The 16,329-nt window shown below is 43.7% G+C and overlaps 1 protein-coding gene across 8 annotated transcripts in view; it reads right to left on the reverse strand.

Moving 5' to 3' along the window:
- The window catches only part of P4HA2 (prolyl 4-hydroxylase subunit alpha 2), a 30,248-nt gene extending 14,663 nt beyond the window's left edge, over nt 1-15,585 (reverse strand). For 7 of the 8 annotated variants that reach the window (XR_012837777.1, XR_012837778.1, XR_012837776.1 and 4 more), the window contains exons 1-7: nt 15,495-15,585; nt 14,230-14,333; nt 7,482-7,581; nt 5,677-5,773; nt 3,584-3,735; nt 1,913-2,050; nt 443-682 (exon numbers count right to left, since the gene is read on the reverse strand). Coding sequence is in view for 5 of the 8 variants with exons in the window: in XM_075766682.1 (XP_075622797.1) it covers nt 443-682; nt 1,913-2,050; nt 3,584-3,735; nt 5,677-5,773; nt 7,482-7,563 (709 nt within the window). In the remaining 3 variants the exon portion in view is untranslated. The other variant, XM_075766679.1, reaches the window with a different exon arrangement.
- Nucleotides 15,586-16,329: the final 744 nt, after the last annotated feature.

Raw genomic sequence — 16,329 nt, forward strand, 5'->3', positions numbered from 1 at the left:
AAGTATTCTTCTGGTATCAAAGAGTACCTGCACAGAGGAATAATGACAAGTATGTGGAGTCAGGAGGACTTTACAGAAGATACAGCACTCTGCCTAAGTCTGTCACAGCCTTCATCTCCACTTGAGACAATCCAGGCTTTAACCATTACCAAACGCACCACCTCAGTACAGCGAAGCAAAGCACACAGGTACTGCAGACACACACACATTTGGTCTTTGGGTAATGACAGCATGGAGTATATAAGATAACCCGGTTAAAGATACTGCATGTATAAATAGACTGTTCGGGGTTCCCTCCCCCCCACCCCAGGACCTACATTTATCATAAGTTATCTGGCAGGAGATCCTTCCAGTCAGCTCTCCAATACGTATGGGCCATGACTGTTCTTGGCTCTGTTGCTGGCACTCCCCACCGCTAGAATAGCAGGTCTTTTGTTCTTACCAAGTGATATCAGACGTCTGGTAAGCTCCATGGCTCTGTGTAAATCCCCAAACTGGAAAACAGCATAGCTGAGATAATCTAGGATCTCCACTTTGCTGACTGTTGTATCCTCCCCCTCATCGTGTTGTTTTAAGGCTTGTTCCATCCAGAGTACTGTGTGATAGTAGTCTCCATCGTTGTAAGCAGTCTTCCCCATACCAAAGCAGTCACCTACTGTCAAGGAGGATCTGTATTTTGTTCCTAAAACAAAAAGATAGCTTTAAACAATCCACACAGAAGCATCTTTGCCTTCAAATGCATGGGGCACATTGAGGAATATCTGTAAATGCACATCTTTATCATCCAAAAAGGCTTCTAAAAGACAATGCTTTGACAATATTTTAGGTTCCGTAACAAACTGATCACCTTCAGAATTAAAGATTACATTCTATCATAATTTCTTTGGAAACCAAAAGAAGTTTAACATAGAAATTACAGTGTTAAGCTATTGTATTTTCTGTAGTAGACAGAGCAGACTAACAGCTTAACAGATTTTACTGAACCTACAAATTAACACTGTTAAATGATCAGAGAAGCCTGACTATATTCAGAGCTAGCTTGTTTACTCACTTCTGGAGATGTGTATTTGTGCATAAGCAAGCTGATTGTAATTTAGACACACACTGGGTATCCACTTGACTAACTGTGCACTGTTTTCCAGCTGCTCCAGCTCAGCAGATGCACAGATAAGACTTAATTCCAAGTTCATTGTCAATAACCCACATATAATAACTAATATAACAACTAAAACTGTTTTGTCAGCTCATCTAGCCACACATGAAGACTATTCGGTTGGTAAACAGTGTGTTGCTACCAACTGTAAAGTCTCTCAAGCAGCAGCAACAAACTTTTATCAGGATTCAGCTGCCAAAGCACTGAAGCATCTCAATATATCTATGTACTTTCCAAAACATCTCTGGCAAAAACTGTTAATCCCCATTTCATAGATAAAGAGCAGGAGCAAAGTTATTCAACCAAAGCTTCACTGGAAGCCCACAGCAAACAAGAACAGAGCCAGGCTACGTAAGAGCCATCAGAGCAATGAATTGTGGAGCAGCTCCTTCTCTTGGTTTCCAAGTTATTTGGCACAGGAAGTACCCACGGTATTTGCTTACTCAGCACAAAAAAGTACACCATCCTTTGTTGTTTTCATATCGCAATTATAAAAACCAGCATTTTCTTGTAAAGTAATACTAATTTAAACAAACACTACTTGAGCTGGTCACTGCAGACCATGGCTCCTTGGCTTGGGCGGGAACAACCTCAAGGTTGTTCTCAAAGTGTTGAAGTAGGTATGTCCTCAAGCATCTGAGCCACATGGACTCTCAGCACCACAGTCCTTCCTCCCTGCTGAAAAAGGACCTTTGGAGAGTGTTTGAGGATGTTGCCACTTCCTTCCTTTTAACACGGAGGAGACCTTTGTACATTTACCTGGCAAGTTTCCTCGAGACAGAGTTTCAGGATCCAGTTTGTACGTGTCCTGCAGACGCATCAGAGCCTTCGCAGCTCCTGTCTCATCTTCTTCAGTCGGGAAAAACTGACGCTGAATTGTAAGATTTGCAATAAAGCCTTTGTAGTAAAGGGAGAGACGTTAGTTCCAGAGTTTGAACAAATATCAGAAGCAGATTAACACAGAAAAAACATCTGCTTTGTTTTGGGAATTGAGATTCAACTAATCCAGATTTAAAGCCTCTTATTAGGCTCTAAAGTTATAAAAACATTGTTTTCTGTCCCATTTTAAGAAATACAGCTCACAAGCAAAAGATAAAGGATAAATAACTAAACCTCTCAGTTTTCTTGTGCCACACAATTACTAAAGTACAATATGAATCTAGTGATCTTCATTTTCCTGTAACATCTTTGTAGCATGAAAACTTAATAGCTTTCATGAGTTCTCTTGCAATATCCACAGAGACAAGTGCAGATTGTAGTACTGGACAATGTTTTCAGACTCTGTACTCCAACCTGTAAAGCCATAAGAGCTTTTCAAATCTCAGCTCAAGGGACAGAGACTTCAATCCAGGATGCCCTATGTAGGGGTAGGCCTTTACTCAGTAAAAGGCTTTTAAGCCTGACAAATAAAACCAGGTGACATATTAGAAATAAAATTAAACACACTACATAAACATATCAAGGTTACATAGCAGGTTGGTTGGGCAGAAGTGGGGGCAATCAACTGAAGGAAAACCACCCAGCCATTGCCAGTCATGCAGCAAGAGAACTAGAAAAGGCAACCTTTAGAAAAAGAATTAATGACAGAAGTACTTAATAGAATTGAGTATTTTATTTCCATCTAGGATGACTACTCCAAAAGGCAATAAAAGTCTTGGCTGAAAAAAACTTCCAAGTACCTAAACTTTAGCATATGCAGAGCAGAAAAGGGAAAACATGCAATGTTCTGCCTGAAAAACATAGCCTCTTCTCCCTTACTTTTAAGGAGTCCAGTAAAAATAAACACACATTTAAAAAAGCTATGGAAGCAAATCCAGGCAGACACTCTGACAATATGATGCAAAAGCAAAGATTACTGAAAATATTGGATGCAGAAGGATGGGTTTACAGATAATAATTGTATATTATCCTGTTATCAACAGACTACATCATCTGCCAACTGTTACTGCTGGGGCTGATACGAATCCCTTCACCAATTCAGTACGGGTTTCATATTTTGATTCTTAAGTCTTACCTACTGATCAACATGGTTAAAAAACATCGATTGTCAAGAGAAGCAGCAGACGAGGAAAACAGATGGATAAGTTTTATATAAAAGGAACATAAATCTCAAGACTAGGCATAAAACAACAGTTGCCAACACAGCTGATGGCTTTAGGATATCCTATTCTCCACTTTGCCCCAAACAGCACAAGCCAAACAACATGTAACAGCCTCAGGTAACAGTTTTTGAGTGGACAGATGTGTTTCAGTGGCAAGTTTCACTCACTTAGGTAATCAGTAAACAAGAGGCCAGTCACTTAATTTAGGATTCAAAAAAACTTGGTAATATTTAAGCCACAGCTGAGTTTGCAGCTTTCCAGAATACAAGGAGAAGCAACTGCTGTAAGGCAACCTCCTACCGATACCTTCTCCCCTCTAACTCCTTACCATTTGTCGTATCCTGAAGAACCAGGTTTTCCAATTCCAGCCAGTCAGTATTTAAACGCTTCACCAGCTTATATGCGTTTACGGGATGTGCCAGATACCCTTCTGGATCAGAGGCTGATTTGCTAGTCAGGACATCCATTTTTTCAGCCCAGCTGGAATAAAAAGTGTATGTCTCGGTCTGAGAACAGTTTATGAAGGCACGTCTTCCTTCTTAAGTCATCCTCATTACCCAGCTAGAATCAATTTATAGCTGCTTTTGCCATCATAACCAGTTTTCAAGCTTTCAGCTTCACAAGGATGAAGTGAAGCACAAGTGATTTTTTTTTAAATTATAATAGCCTTTTTCTTTTAAAAGGAATTTGTTTGCCTGCTTGCTATTTTAAACCTTACTACAGTAGATATGCATCTCAATTGCAAAGAGTCTTAGCCATCAATTTTCAGCATATCACATCTCCAAAAACAGTGGTATATAGGATGCAGTTACTGTGAGTGTCATTTGTCTATCTCAGTAAAAATACAAGCATAAATAAAACACTGAGAGCTTTTTAGCTTTATGGAAACTAAACCATAAGCTTTGATTTTCAGACTGGAAGCCCTCAGACAGCGTGATGGCAGTGCTGTCAGTCACCTAGATTGCGCTGCTGGTCAGCATCAAAGCAGTGGTGGGAAACTTCACCCTCTGCGTTACAGTACATTTGAACTGCCAACTACCTTGCTGATGCTACAGTGAGAATTTCTTCTGTTGCCCTTCATATAACTCCTTAACACAAACATCTGGCCGAGCTGTGTGTTCTTCTCTCCAGTACTCAGGAGGAAGAAAACACTGTGGAGATAAGCTTCTAGTATTTATTTTGCAAAGCAGTAAATACTGTCAAGTCCTAGTCCTCTTTATGCACATCACAACATGCTTTTGAATAATAAACATATCTCTGGAGCTAACGGACAAAACACTGAAAAGTGTTACCACATTCAAATGATAACATTTAGCAGCTCTGTTAGAAAACATACGCCTCATACATTAGCAAGGCACAAGGGCTCCAATACTGCCACAGTGGTAGAAGACTCTTGTTTATAAATACACCAAAATACGAGTCAACTGAAAATTTAACATATTAAAAAAAGCACTTGCATGTGTCAGTCTGACAAAAGAATTTTTTGAAAAAGACCAGTTTATACATAGATCAAACTGACATTCTCTTTAACAATACTTGGAGTGCTTCCCATCAAAAGGGCAGCTTTTCAAGAAATGAACATTTGTGTATGTAAGTGACAAGGAAGTCACATCATTTCACTACTCCACAGCCCCATCCCCACCCTACACCCCCAAAGGGAGATCAAAGTGCCACATAGAGCCTGGAGTTTAGAAATCCTTTGGAAAGCATGGCTCCATCTACAGGCACTCACCTCTCCTGAACTTGGACCTCATTTAGACTATTTAGTGTCACGCCCTACTAGATACTACTCTCAGCTAGATAAGTATTAACAGCCTTCCTAAGGGACACAGAAAATATCTGTTGTCAGCAAGAGCCTTTCAAGTGATCTAAGCAATCGGGATAACGTCCGAGATGTGCTGCAGCCAGGGCGCTGACTGAAGCGGAGGCAGAGGAGAGCTATCTCCGTGAGCAAAGCCAACACGGGAAGGAAGCTGGGGAGCCGGTGTGCGCCCCACTCCACTATACAACCAGCACACTTTGCTGTTGTTTCACAGCATCAGCACTGCTTACAACAGGTAGCACAGAGCACTGGCACTCAGAGGTGTTTAACTCACATGGACAAGGCTCCTCTGACATGACCAGTGTCTTCTCCACGGGAAGACTGTGATGGTACAAGGACAGGGAAAGCGGGAAGAGCCCAGCAGACAACAGCTGCTAAACAAGCAAAGTCTAAATGATATCTGAAGCAGGGCCCCCACTGTGCAGGTTTATGGGAATAAATTACAGCCAAGTTAGTACCTATGGTCTCACTGTGATTATCTACTAAGGAAAGCCTGACAAGATCTACCAGCAAAGAGTGGCGACAGAAAGGTGCGGTGTAATTCAACACAACAGATTAGCCATTTTGTCACCCTTCGTTAGGCAAACCTCTCCCCCTACCTTTTGATCTGAGAGAGCTTGTTCTCTTCTACTCGGATATATTCCTTTAAAGACTGTACCAAGTCTTTCTCTGCATAAATCAGGTCTGTCATTTGACCTAAAAACAGAGTACGAGCAAACGTTAATCAGACCTAAAACTGTAACAGTTTCCAGCAGCACAGAAGACAGACTTCAGATGCTCTAGGGCTACTAAAGCCACCACTAAGAACAGACAAATTAAGGGCGTGCACTTCAATGCCTGTAAACCACAAAAGCTATTATACATACACGTCTGACATTCAAATGCTTCAAGGGGCTTTTAAAATCCCAATTTCAATGGCTCATGTAGCTTCACTGTGACCCTTCCACTGCCTCTGAATTACTTTCAGTATTAGAATTATATGCCAGAGGATCAAAAAAAGGTTTGACATTAATACAGCTATTAAGTGAAAGCAACAAAAGATCCAATCAGTTGCCAAGGCATCTGTTCTACATATGGATACAGATTAGGTCACACTAATAAAGTATTAGTCTAACTATTGGCATCACTTAAAATTACAGCTTTTCAATATGGGTAACTGTGGAAACACAACCTAACATTAAGTAGAGAGGAATTTCAGACTAATGTTTATAGACTGACACATACACACACACACTCTCTCCTGATTAGTGTTAGTGGAAACTGCTAGCATGTCAGTCCTGATTGCCATGACAAACTTTGCTTTTCAGACACCAAACACTGTAAGACCGGATGAGATTTACAAATGCACCCACAGCTTTAGTTTCAGCATTCCAAAGTAATTATTAATGAGGCATGATTAAGCAGATGGAAGTCAGCAGGCTGTGCTATTTTCAGTCAGAGTTCGGAAAGGTTCAGGAACAGGTAAGCATAAAGAAAAGGGTGATCCTTCACAGTAACTCTGTACAAAAAGCTACTTAACTTCAGAAAAAAGAGAACCACACAATACACATGTAGATAACTACTGTACAGGAGCACGTGCTAGAGATCGGTATGAAACACCACTCTGCCTTGCTCTGAGCCATTCCACAGTGGTGCAAAATAAACCGAGAGTTTTGAGTTTTACCATTCAGAACCACAGCTCCACTAAGCTCCAAGCATATTTTGCAGAAGAGTCAGATGTAGTTAAATCAAGCTCTATTATCCTCATGGGGGTAAATTCCCCACACTATTCCACAGGAAAACATTAGGCTAAGTCACAGCAGAAAACTCTGTGCTTATTTTCAGGCTCTACCACAATCATACATGGTTGTATCACAGCTATTAGAACAAAAGAACTAAATTGTCATAAAAATTCATCTATTTTCAGGATTTACTCAGGTCTTGCAAAACACACATAAGGTAAAGGGGTTATTTTTTTTCCTGCCAACACCTAAGTCCAGCTTTTTGAGAACACAGAAGATTTCATGTTCTGTGCAAGAAAATATTTCACATATTTATCACTTAATTTTTTTTCATAAATCAAATTCAAGACTAAGCTTTTTAGCACAAGGTTTGTGCTGTGTTCAATACAACAGGTGCACAGTTCTTAATAAAACAGAGGCACTGTCTTATTTTACTGACGGTCTCCAGAGAAACTTGGATCATGTCGGTCAAAGTCCTAATTTACCCAACCACAAACAAATTGCACTGATGCAAGACATGCAATGCAGAATAGCATTAGGGATGCAGGAGAGTAGCTTTTCCTAATGCAGACAGTGTTTGATAGGGCCATATGAAGAAAGCCATATGCTTCAACTGTAAGCTTTAACAGTTTTGGCAATCATATTAACTACATCACCACATTGTGCATTGGTTCTTTCCGTACCTATGGAGGTGAAGAACTCTGCTTCTGTGTGCTGGATCAAGAAAATACAGGTAAAGAACACCAACCGCAGCCAGGGCTTCATCTTCCTGATAGCTCAAATCTGTAACAAATTAAAAGGAAAACAAGGAGTAAAAATTATCATCTTACTTGTGAGAAAACCCCAAGGCATTAATCTTCATCTTCAGTCATTTCACCCTCATGAAAATAATTTACATCCTTGAAAGACTGAATTCTAATCAGTAAAGCTTGAAAAAAGTCATCTTCAACCACAGAGGCTGTTATTTAACCATCTCAAATGCTATCTGGTATACTCTGGGATTTAGATGGAAGACGCTGCAGCCCATGGAAGGCCTGCATGACAGAGGTAATGGAAGCAATACTTTTGGAACAAGATCTTCTGCAAAGGCAGTTCAACACCTTCCACTTCATGCATAATTATAGCTGGAAAATAGGAGAGTATACAAAGTTGTATTATCTTCCAATAATAATAAAGGTCTAAATTAAATGGTCAGACATGTAGCATGCTGTAAAACTCAGTTATGTAAAAACTGTCTAGAAATACAAATAGTGAGAAAGCCAAATAGAGAAATATAGCTTTTTCTAGCGTGGAAGTGGCAGCGATGGTTGGAAAAGCTGAAAGTGAAATTTCCAACTCTGCTTATTCGAGATGCATCATCCCGACATATTGGCCTCCGGGCACAGCCCTCATGACTTCTGTATTTCAAAGTCTGTGAGGCTTAAAACCCTCAAGATGGGGGCTGAGAGCAGACGGTTGCATTTCTAAGAGCACAGCCCACCGAGGGCATGGAAGGGAACGCCAGTCTGGGCAGACATGCAGACAAGGTAGCAGACAAGTGAAGTAAGGGATGCAAGGTCGGTACAGAAGAGCCTCCTGGGAGCTGTAACTCTCCTGGTAAATCTGATGGCCAGGACAGCCTCTTCCAGGGAATTTATGAGGAGCCTGCACGCACTTGGATCAGCCCACAGCTCACTCCAGAGCTGCCTGTTCACCAAGCAGGAGCAGCCACCGCAGCCAACCCTCACGTACCAGCACCGCTGCTCAGCAAACACCCACGCACGCGGTGTCAAAAGGAAGACGACAACTGTTCACCTTACTCCAAGAACCAATTATTTTTCTCACCCATTGTAACTGGGTAAACTGGTGGGTGGAAGCGGCCACTTGCAACCTGCTCTTACTCCAAATACACTAAATATGCAGCTCTGGGGAAAAACGGAATCACTTCAGTCTGATGAGAAAGGGGATGGAAGGAAGAAGGGAAAATACATGGGACACCCTACAAATTTCAAGCAATGCAGCAAGTGGGAAGGTATTAAAACAAAATACTTCTGGAACAACTCTAGCTCATCGTTCCCTTGGGTTCCACATATCTGCCTGCACACGAGACAGAAGGTGAAAGACAGATATCGCCCTTTACTTCTGGGGTTGTCAAGGCCACAGCACGATAGAAGCCCTCACCCTCAGCCAAGCTCACCGGTGCCACAGACATAACACCAAACACACCACCAATGACACCACCACCACCAAGAACATTAGAAATGGCTCTGTTCTCCGTTCTGTATTCTCACGTGGCAAGATGATTGTTTTTACATTATTCTTTTGATTGCTTTTAAAGACTACATGACAATCAGAAACATTTACCACAACAGTTTGCAAGCGTGAGCAAGCAGGAAAATGTCTCACAGCATCATAATAAGTCTTCTCCTTTCCCTCTGTTTCTCACCCCCCTGCAAACCACATATTCCCAAACTGCTTGTTGAAGTTAGTTCAAACTAGTACATGGGTAATCTGAGAACTGAGTAAAGCTGAATGAATGGTACCATGCAGGGGTCTGCCAATACAAAAAGCCACAGTAAGTGATGTAGCAGAAAGCACAGCAAGTCAAGAGCAGTTGGGAAGTACATTAATTTGGATATATTAAGCCACAACTGTCCATCTGCATAATCTGTTGCCGTTTCATGGAGTGGTTTTTTGGACGCACAACACAGCCTGGCAAAACAATTACAAGGGAATTTTCCAGTTAAAACAACACAACTCTACATTCTCCGCCCTACACCTCCCCACCATGTTCTCTCATGGCTGAGGATATCTGCCAAAAAGAACACTCACGACAGCTAGCAGCTTGTCTTTATAGCACATCTTTAACAGCTTTGCCATCCTACTCAGATTTACTTGAGTCAATAAACAGAAATCTCAGTAAATAGAGAAATCAGCTCTTGCTTGAACAAGCTGGACACCTGGCTGCAGGGTTTTCAAACTGTTTGTACACATTCTTTTCACAGCTGTTACTTAGAAAACCAGCACAAATAATGAATTACAGGAGGCTGAACATAATGGTATAACCACATTCCTGGACAGCACGAGCATGCGTGCATACACACATGTACACATGCCCACCCCACCACGGCTAAACCATCTGCTAACAAAGAGCGTAAGAGAGGCAGAAGACACATTAGCACTTCCTACCTCAATAATTGAGACAAATGTTTATAATGAGTTTTATTCAAACAGAGAATGGAAGAACTTAGTTGCATAGGAATGCCAGATATGAAGTCTGTGTAGGACAAATGCTACCTACCTTCCTGGCTTTTTTCCAACAGCATCTTCAAATGACGAACCCATTACATTGGGTAGGTGAATTTAGGATCTCCTTTTTACTTAATGCTTTGCTCCTTTCCTTCCCTTAAAAGTGCCCAGCCAGCAGAGCTAAAAAGCCAACCAAATGGATATTGTACAAACACTTCTGTAGGAGCGTAAGACCTCAATGAATCACTGCTCCCACTGGAAAGAGTGCTGTCAGAGAGCACTGGCAAAAGGAAAAAGAGGTTCCTCTAGACAAAATAGACCAGGATAGAATTTTTCTCCACAAGTTAGACTGAATTCTTTATTTAATAAGCTCTCTAAAAATTCTTAATCAAGAAGATAAAAAAACATGGACCTGAAAGAAAGTTACCTGCACATCTACCCAGGTTATCAGTTTCTCATCCACTCTGAATTTCATGCCCAGTCATGGGGGATTCAGGCCAGCTCCCACACAAACCAAAGGGAGGACTTTTTTCAGGTCAGAAGAGGAAACAAATACCTTTTACTCATCCAGTCCCTCTAGGGCTCCTACTTCTGATCAAACTGATAGGCTGCAGTCTCCTTTGTGCAGCACAGAACAAGAGCATGACCCTCCAAGCCTCCCTTTACACATCCACCCACATATGCTGAAGCCAGAGGGACTAAAAACCATGAGCCCCTTCTCTCCCTCTTCACCCCACGAAAGAGCCTCAGCAAGCACCATTCGGTTGGCACAATGGTGTACAAGAGGACTCGATTTGCGTTCTGCAGCTTTTTTTAATTAAGTAGTAGTAGCACACACAATAGGTAATTGGAGATGCAAGTTGCACTCTCTCAAGGCTGATCATTCCCTCCTGATGTCAGTTTTCATTCCCAGATGAGGGTGTGCTCAGAAGAACAAAAGTCAGAAGCAACTCTTCAATTGCCTTCAAAACAGGGACTAACAAAAGCAAGTCCTTCACCCAGGCTCCAAATTTGTACAGACTTTCTACGCAGAAGAATTAAACTAAGCGGAACCGACGTTAAGACTAGTCCATGCAATTTAAATAAAAGTCACATCCCTTATCATTGCTTATTATGGCCAGAACGTGACTCCTGCTGTATTGTGAGCTCTCATTTGCATCACATGAACTCCAGAAAACACCCACAGTATTCTTCCACCCCACCACGTAGACATGGTGGCACTGCCTTTGCTATCAGGCTTCTCCAGGGGAGTCTGGAGCTGGGATGGGATTGAGCTGCTCCAAACTGCTGCTGGCAAGGTCACCTCTCTTTCCAAAGACTAGGTGTGTGGGGGGAAGTTTCCCAGGGTTATTTTCAGCCCCTGTGAATGCATTTCTTTCTAAGTCTATATTTCAGTCTCCAGTCCACAAAACTCAGACAACATTACCTCACAGCCACTCCAAGATAGTTCACATTCAAGATAGTGATGCAATCGGGTAACAGCTAAAACAGGTATAACCAATAGCTGAAAAATGAAGAGAGCACTAAGGGTGTGATACTTCATTGATCTATATGAAATTACAGTCAAAACCCTGCGTACTGTCACCAGTCAGCAGACTGCCAACTCACTGCTTTAGGATGTTATCAACACTGAGCACAGACGGCAGCAGAAGTCACTGCTCTGTCATAAGACATTCTCTGCAACGTGTTTCCTTCACAACAAATTTGAATAACTCCTAACAAACCTCGTTTTCTATTTCTTCCAGGTTTTTGGTTGGTTTCCCCCCAGACCATACAGTAATTGTTTCTTCCGAGCAATTGCAATAGACTGCTGTTCCATTCTCACATGCCTATAGCCACACTTTGCTACAAGGGAATACAGTTTGCGAGAAAGTATCGTAACTAGACACTGTCAAAGTCTGATTAAAATACGATTTTTCTGAACCATCACTGTGCAACAAGTTACAAGCTGATGACACAAACAAGGGTTACAGCTTGTCTCCTCTTCCATGCTTGCCTATGCTATTAAAAACACCTGGAAAATCACTGCTAAAACAGCTGCTTCCACATTGTATCTAAATTTAAAGTATCATGGTGAAATCTAACAAGCAAATCACTACTTCAAAGTCATCTCAGGCCACAGATGGCTTCTTGGCACATCTACAGCTGAGGCCCACATGCCAGGCTCTGAAGAATGGTCCATCCTCAAACAGCAATTTGAGGTTGGACTCTTGGATGAGACAGGTTTGTCTGGGGCTTCTCCAAACACCAGTGCCTTCCACCCACTGTCTTATTGCTTGCAGACACAGCAAGAAGCACTGAGCTGACTGCACAGCTGGCTTCATCCCTCTTCCCCTTCACAAACAACTGAGCTTCAAAAGGAGGCAACAACTTGCAGCATTGATGGCTGTAGATAAGGCTGGTTATATTTCAGTGGAAAATAGGACAACAAAAAACTGAAAGATTGCTTACACACTTATTTAGAGCCAAAAAATGGGCTGAAGTGTAAAGAGATCTTCAGGATGTTGCCAAGGAAGAGCCTCTCTCAATACCTCTGTAAGAGGAGCAGCCATGAAAAACGTCCAGCTTGTAGCTGCATTTCAAGTCTTGCAGATTAGCCCGACACATTACAGCAGCTACAAAACTATTCTGAAAATACTAAATAGTAAGGAAACACATTAATTTTATCCTAAGAAAGCAAATCTTCACCATTTCAAGACTTTGAAACAAGTAATTCAGAGCAAAAATTCATTATCCAAGTGAACTCAGATGCTCCAACGTTCAGCCACTCCGTTGACCCAAAGAACTTTGGATTTAAATGCCTGTCAGTGCCCCACCCAGACTGCTCTGTCATATCTTGAACCTCACATCAGGATTCCTGACACTGCCAGTGCAGCATGCATTTAATTACCTTGCTACAAACAGCTAGCTCTCCATCGTACCCAGGGAGACAGAACAGGCACTGCTGCCCTTCAGTATTAGGTGCCTCCTCACAAGTAACTTGTCTTCATCATCAAATCACTGCTTCCCAGCTCCCTCCTCCAGTACACGTTGGATTTACTGCTCAAAGCAGCTTATGCCAACATCACTACCTTTCTTGCCAAAGGGCTTAATGTGCATCTGAAAACAATTATAATTGCCTAGCAAATAACACAACATGATTGCTTTGTATTTTTCAGGGCAAGCCAAAATAAAAGGAAGAAAAGCTGTTCATATGCACGCATTAAGAAGGATACAGCACATTCATGCAAAACTGCATGCATTTCTTCTACCATAGAATGGCTTGTGTTATCCTTTGTTATAACCACTTTAGAAGCTACAAGCATTTTGATTAGTTCCCAAGTTTTTAATACCACAGCAAAGAATTTCTTCCGCACTCTAGCAGGCAAAAAAATTCATGCTCGTCTAAGGCAAGGCAATTCTGCCGGCATCTTACTCTGCAGCATCTGCTAGCTCATCCTATATGAAACGGACTAGTCAAATCCCACACCACCAGTGAAGACAGCAAGATTGCATGCTTTTTCCACCAGAGCTTGTTTTTCAGCATTAGAATTTAGACTGCGTTTTACTGTGCAAAGCCCACAATTTTAGTACATCATGATACCTAACCTTCCATATGCTCATACAGCATTAAAAAACCTTCCTGTTCAGAAAGAAGGGGTTTTTATATAAAAATGGTCTACCATCAGTGAACTGTTTCTTTCAATTAATATCAGCAATTTAATTAAAATCAGACATTATCTCAGAGGTACGGGGGTTGAATCTATTCTAAGATCACCCTAGAACGTGCCCCCTAACATACTCCGCATTCTCATTTCTCACATATATAGAGAATCATACACATAAATCAGAACCAGTCATAAGAAAAATATCTAAGTTTATAGCTTGCTTCTTTGGAAGTTTGCCAATATGCACAGCATGGAAATTATAAACAGACTGGATTCCTGACTTAAACCTAGAATGAAAATCTTGTTCTACTAAATGGTAAGTCATGCTCCCTCTGCTGTTACTGTCTTTGAAATACATAATAATACTCTGGGATCATACTTCCTGCACTGGGAAGCACTCTATTAAAAAATTGGATCTTTAAAAATTATGACATATGCAAGAACCAAAATTCTTGTCTGGTAGTGTCATAGCAATGCCATTAACAACTGTAGAATTATGTTCTGCCTGTAAAACATGAGTGGTAGTTATTGGTCACTATATATATTTACAACATACCTGCAGGCTGATTTCCTAGGTCCTTAATGCCAGAAAGCGGAAGTATTACCCCAGTAAAGACGGCTGCGGTGGCCTTTCAGCTCAGCTTCACCCTCACAGAGCACCTATAACATTAAGGGTCAAAGAGTTTTGTTACAAAACTGTCTTCTGGGAAAGCCTAAATTCAGCACTTACACCTGAGGAACAGGGGTGATTACTGGCTAGGAGTACCAAACACCACAGAGCCAGACAGCTTCAAACACAGCCTTTATTTACACATCCTCTTTCCTCCTAGGTTATAAGGACGTTCTTTGTTGCTCGAAATAAAATTATGGCTGTCTGGTCAAAAGCATGTTTTGCATTACTATGACACAGAGAGCTATCATCCCCCAGCTGGGCTGCAGTAACACCCTGGGTAGTGCCTCCAGCTTCCACACCAGCCTGCCCTCCACCTCACCTGCACAACCCTCTTCCACCAAGGCTTCGACTACCGCCCCAGTCACCCACCACCGCCTGCGCTCTTCTGGCTCATCGCCCCAGCTCTGTGCCTTGACAAAAACAAGGACAAGCTTTTTTTTTTTTTGGAAAATAAATCTCAGGTTAAACCACAATGAGATAAGAGTAGAACAAGCAGGTTTTGAACACCTCTATGAAGGTTAAGACATCGTTTGCTCTGGAAGCAGCATGCAGGCAGGCAATGCAGCTGACACGCTGTAATCTTTGTAAGTTCTGCGGTATATCAGTCATATCTGACACGAGGGGCAAGGAAAAGGGGAATCAGCCCTTCTACTCTTTCCGTGATAAGACTTCTCACGCGTTTACAAACACCCGACGATTTTTGGAAGCGCCGCTTTCGGCTTTGCCCCAGCCCAGCTGCAACGCCCGGCCGAGGCCCGCAGCCGCCCCTCGCTAACCCCGCCGGGCAAACCCCGCACCGAGGCGCTGAGCCGCCCGGGACCGCGGAGCCCGAGCAGCGCAGAGGGAGCCCCCGGGGGCCGGCCGAGCACTTCACCGCGGACTCGTCAAAGCTGGATCCCCGCTTCCAGTCAGCTCTCCTCCGGCTGCCCTAAACGCGCACCCGGCCTGACCCCCCCCAGCCCCGCCGCCGGGCTGAGCTCGCCGCTCTCCTCAGAGCGGCCCCGGGGAGCCCCGCAAGCGGGACTGCCGCGACTCCCAGGGGGCTGCGGCACCGGGCGCGGCTCGCTCCCGCTCTGCGACCCCTCAGCGCTGGGCGGCGGCTTCACGGGCTGCCGTGCCGTACCGTCCCCGCCCGCGCCCCCGCTCACCGGCAGCACTCAGCCCCTCTCGCCGCGCTTCTAGAACCGCCCCGGCCCTTCCAGCCGCGCCGCCGCCCGCCCGACGGCCCCGCCCCCGGCCCCGCTCCTATTGAGCCGCCGCCACGTTTGAAGCCCCGCCCCCGCCCCCGCCCCTCCTGCCGTAATGCCGCGAGTAGCGGCGCACAGCCGGCCCCTCAGCCCCGCCCTTCCCACGATCACCTCAGGGCCCTGAGGCGCGGCCGTGGGGTTGGGCCCGGTCTGGGAGCGGCGTGTTTCACCGTTAAAAGCGGATTCCACAGAGAAATTAACCACCAGCTGTAAATCCTGCTTGCTTTCTAAAACCTGCCCGCCTGGCTCTGAAAGCCTTCCCTGAGGGCTCGCCGCTCCTGCTGCTCCGGCACCACCCGCGCTGCCGCTGAGCCAGCCTGAGTTGGGGTAGCTCCGTTGCCCAACGTCTCGTCATCAGCCTTAGGCAGCTGGTCATCTCATATGGAGAAAGAAAATGATGTCTAAAAGGGATATATCTCATGACTGGAATGTGACAAGAACGTACGGGCAGGGTGTGACGGGTTAAGGAAGGAATGGCCAGTCTCCATGTGGCCACGGGCGGCCTGGGCACCGCCACGGAACGGCCTGGGCCCCTGCTGTGGATCGTGGGGTCACGGCACACCTTCGGGCAAGGATGGACTCCAGGGCTGAGGCATAGACGGAGCTGAAACAAAGCCAGAGAAGATTCTTTTCCCAGCTCTCTGGGAACATCTCATCAAATTCTTTCCCCCACACAAGCCAGTATTCACACCAATTCAGAGCGACCATCATGATTACCAATCATCGTAACAATTAC

Source organism: Balearica regulorum, chromosome 14 (assembly GCF_011004875.1).
Source record: "Balearica regulorum gibbericeps isolate bBalReg1 chromosome 14, bBalReg1.pri, whole genome shotgun sequence".
Taxonomy (NCBI): Eukaryota; Metazoa; Chordata; class Aves; order Gruiformes; family Gruidae; genus Balearica; species Balearica regulorum.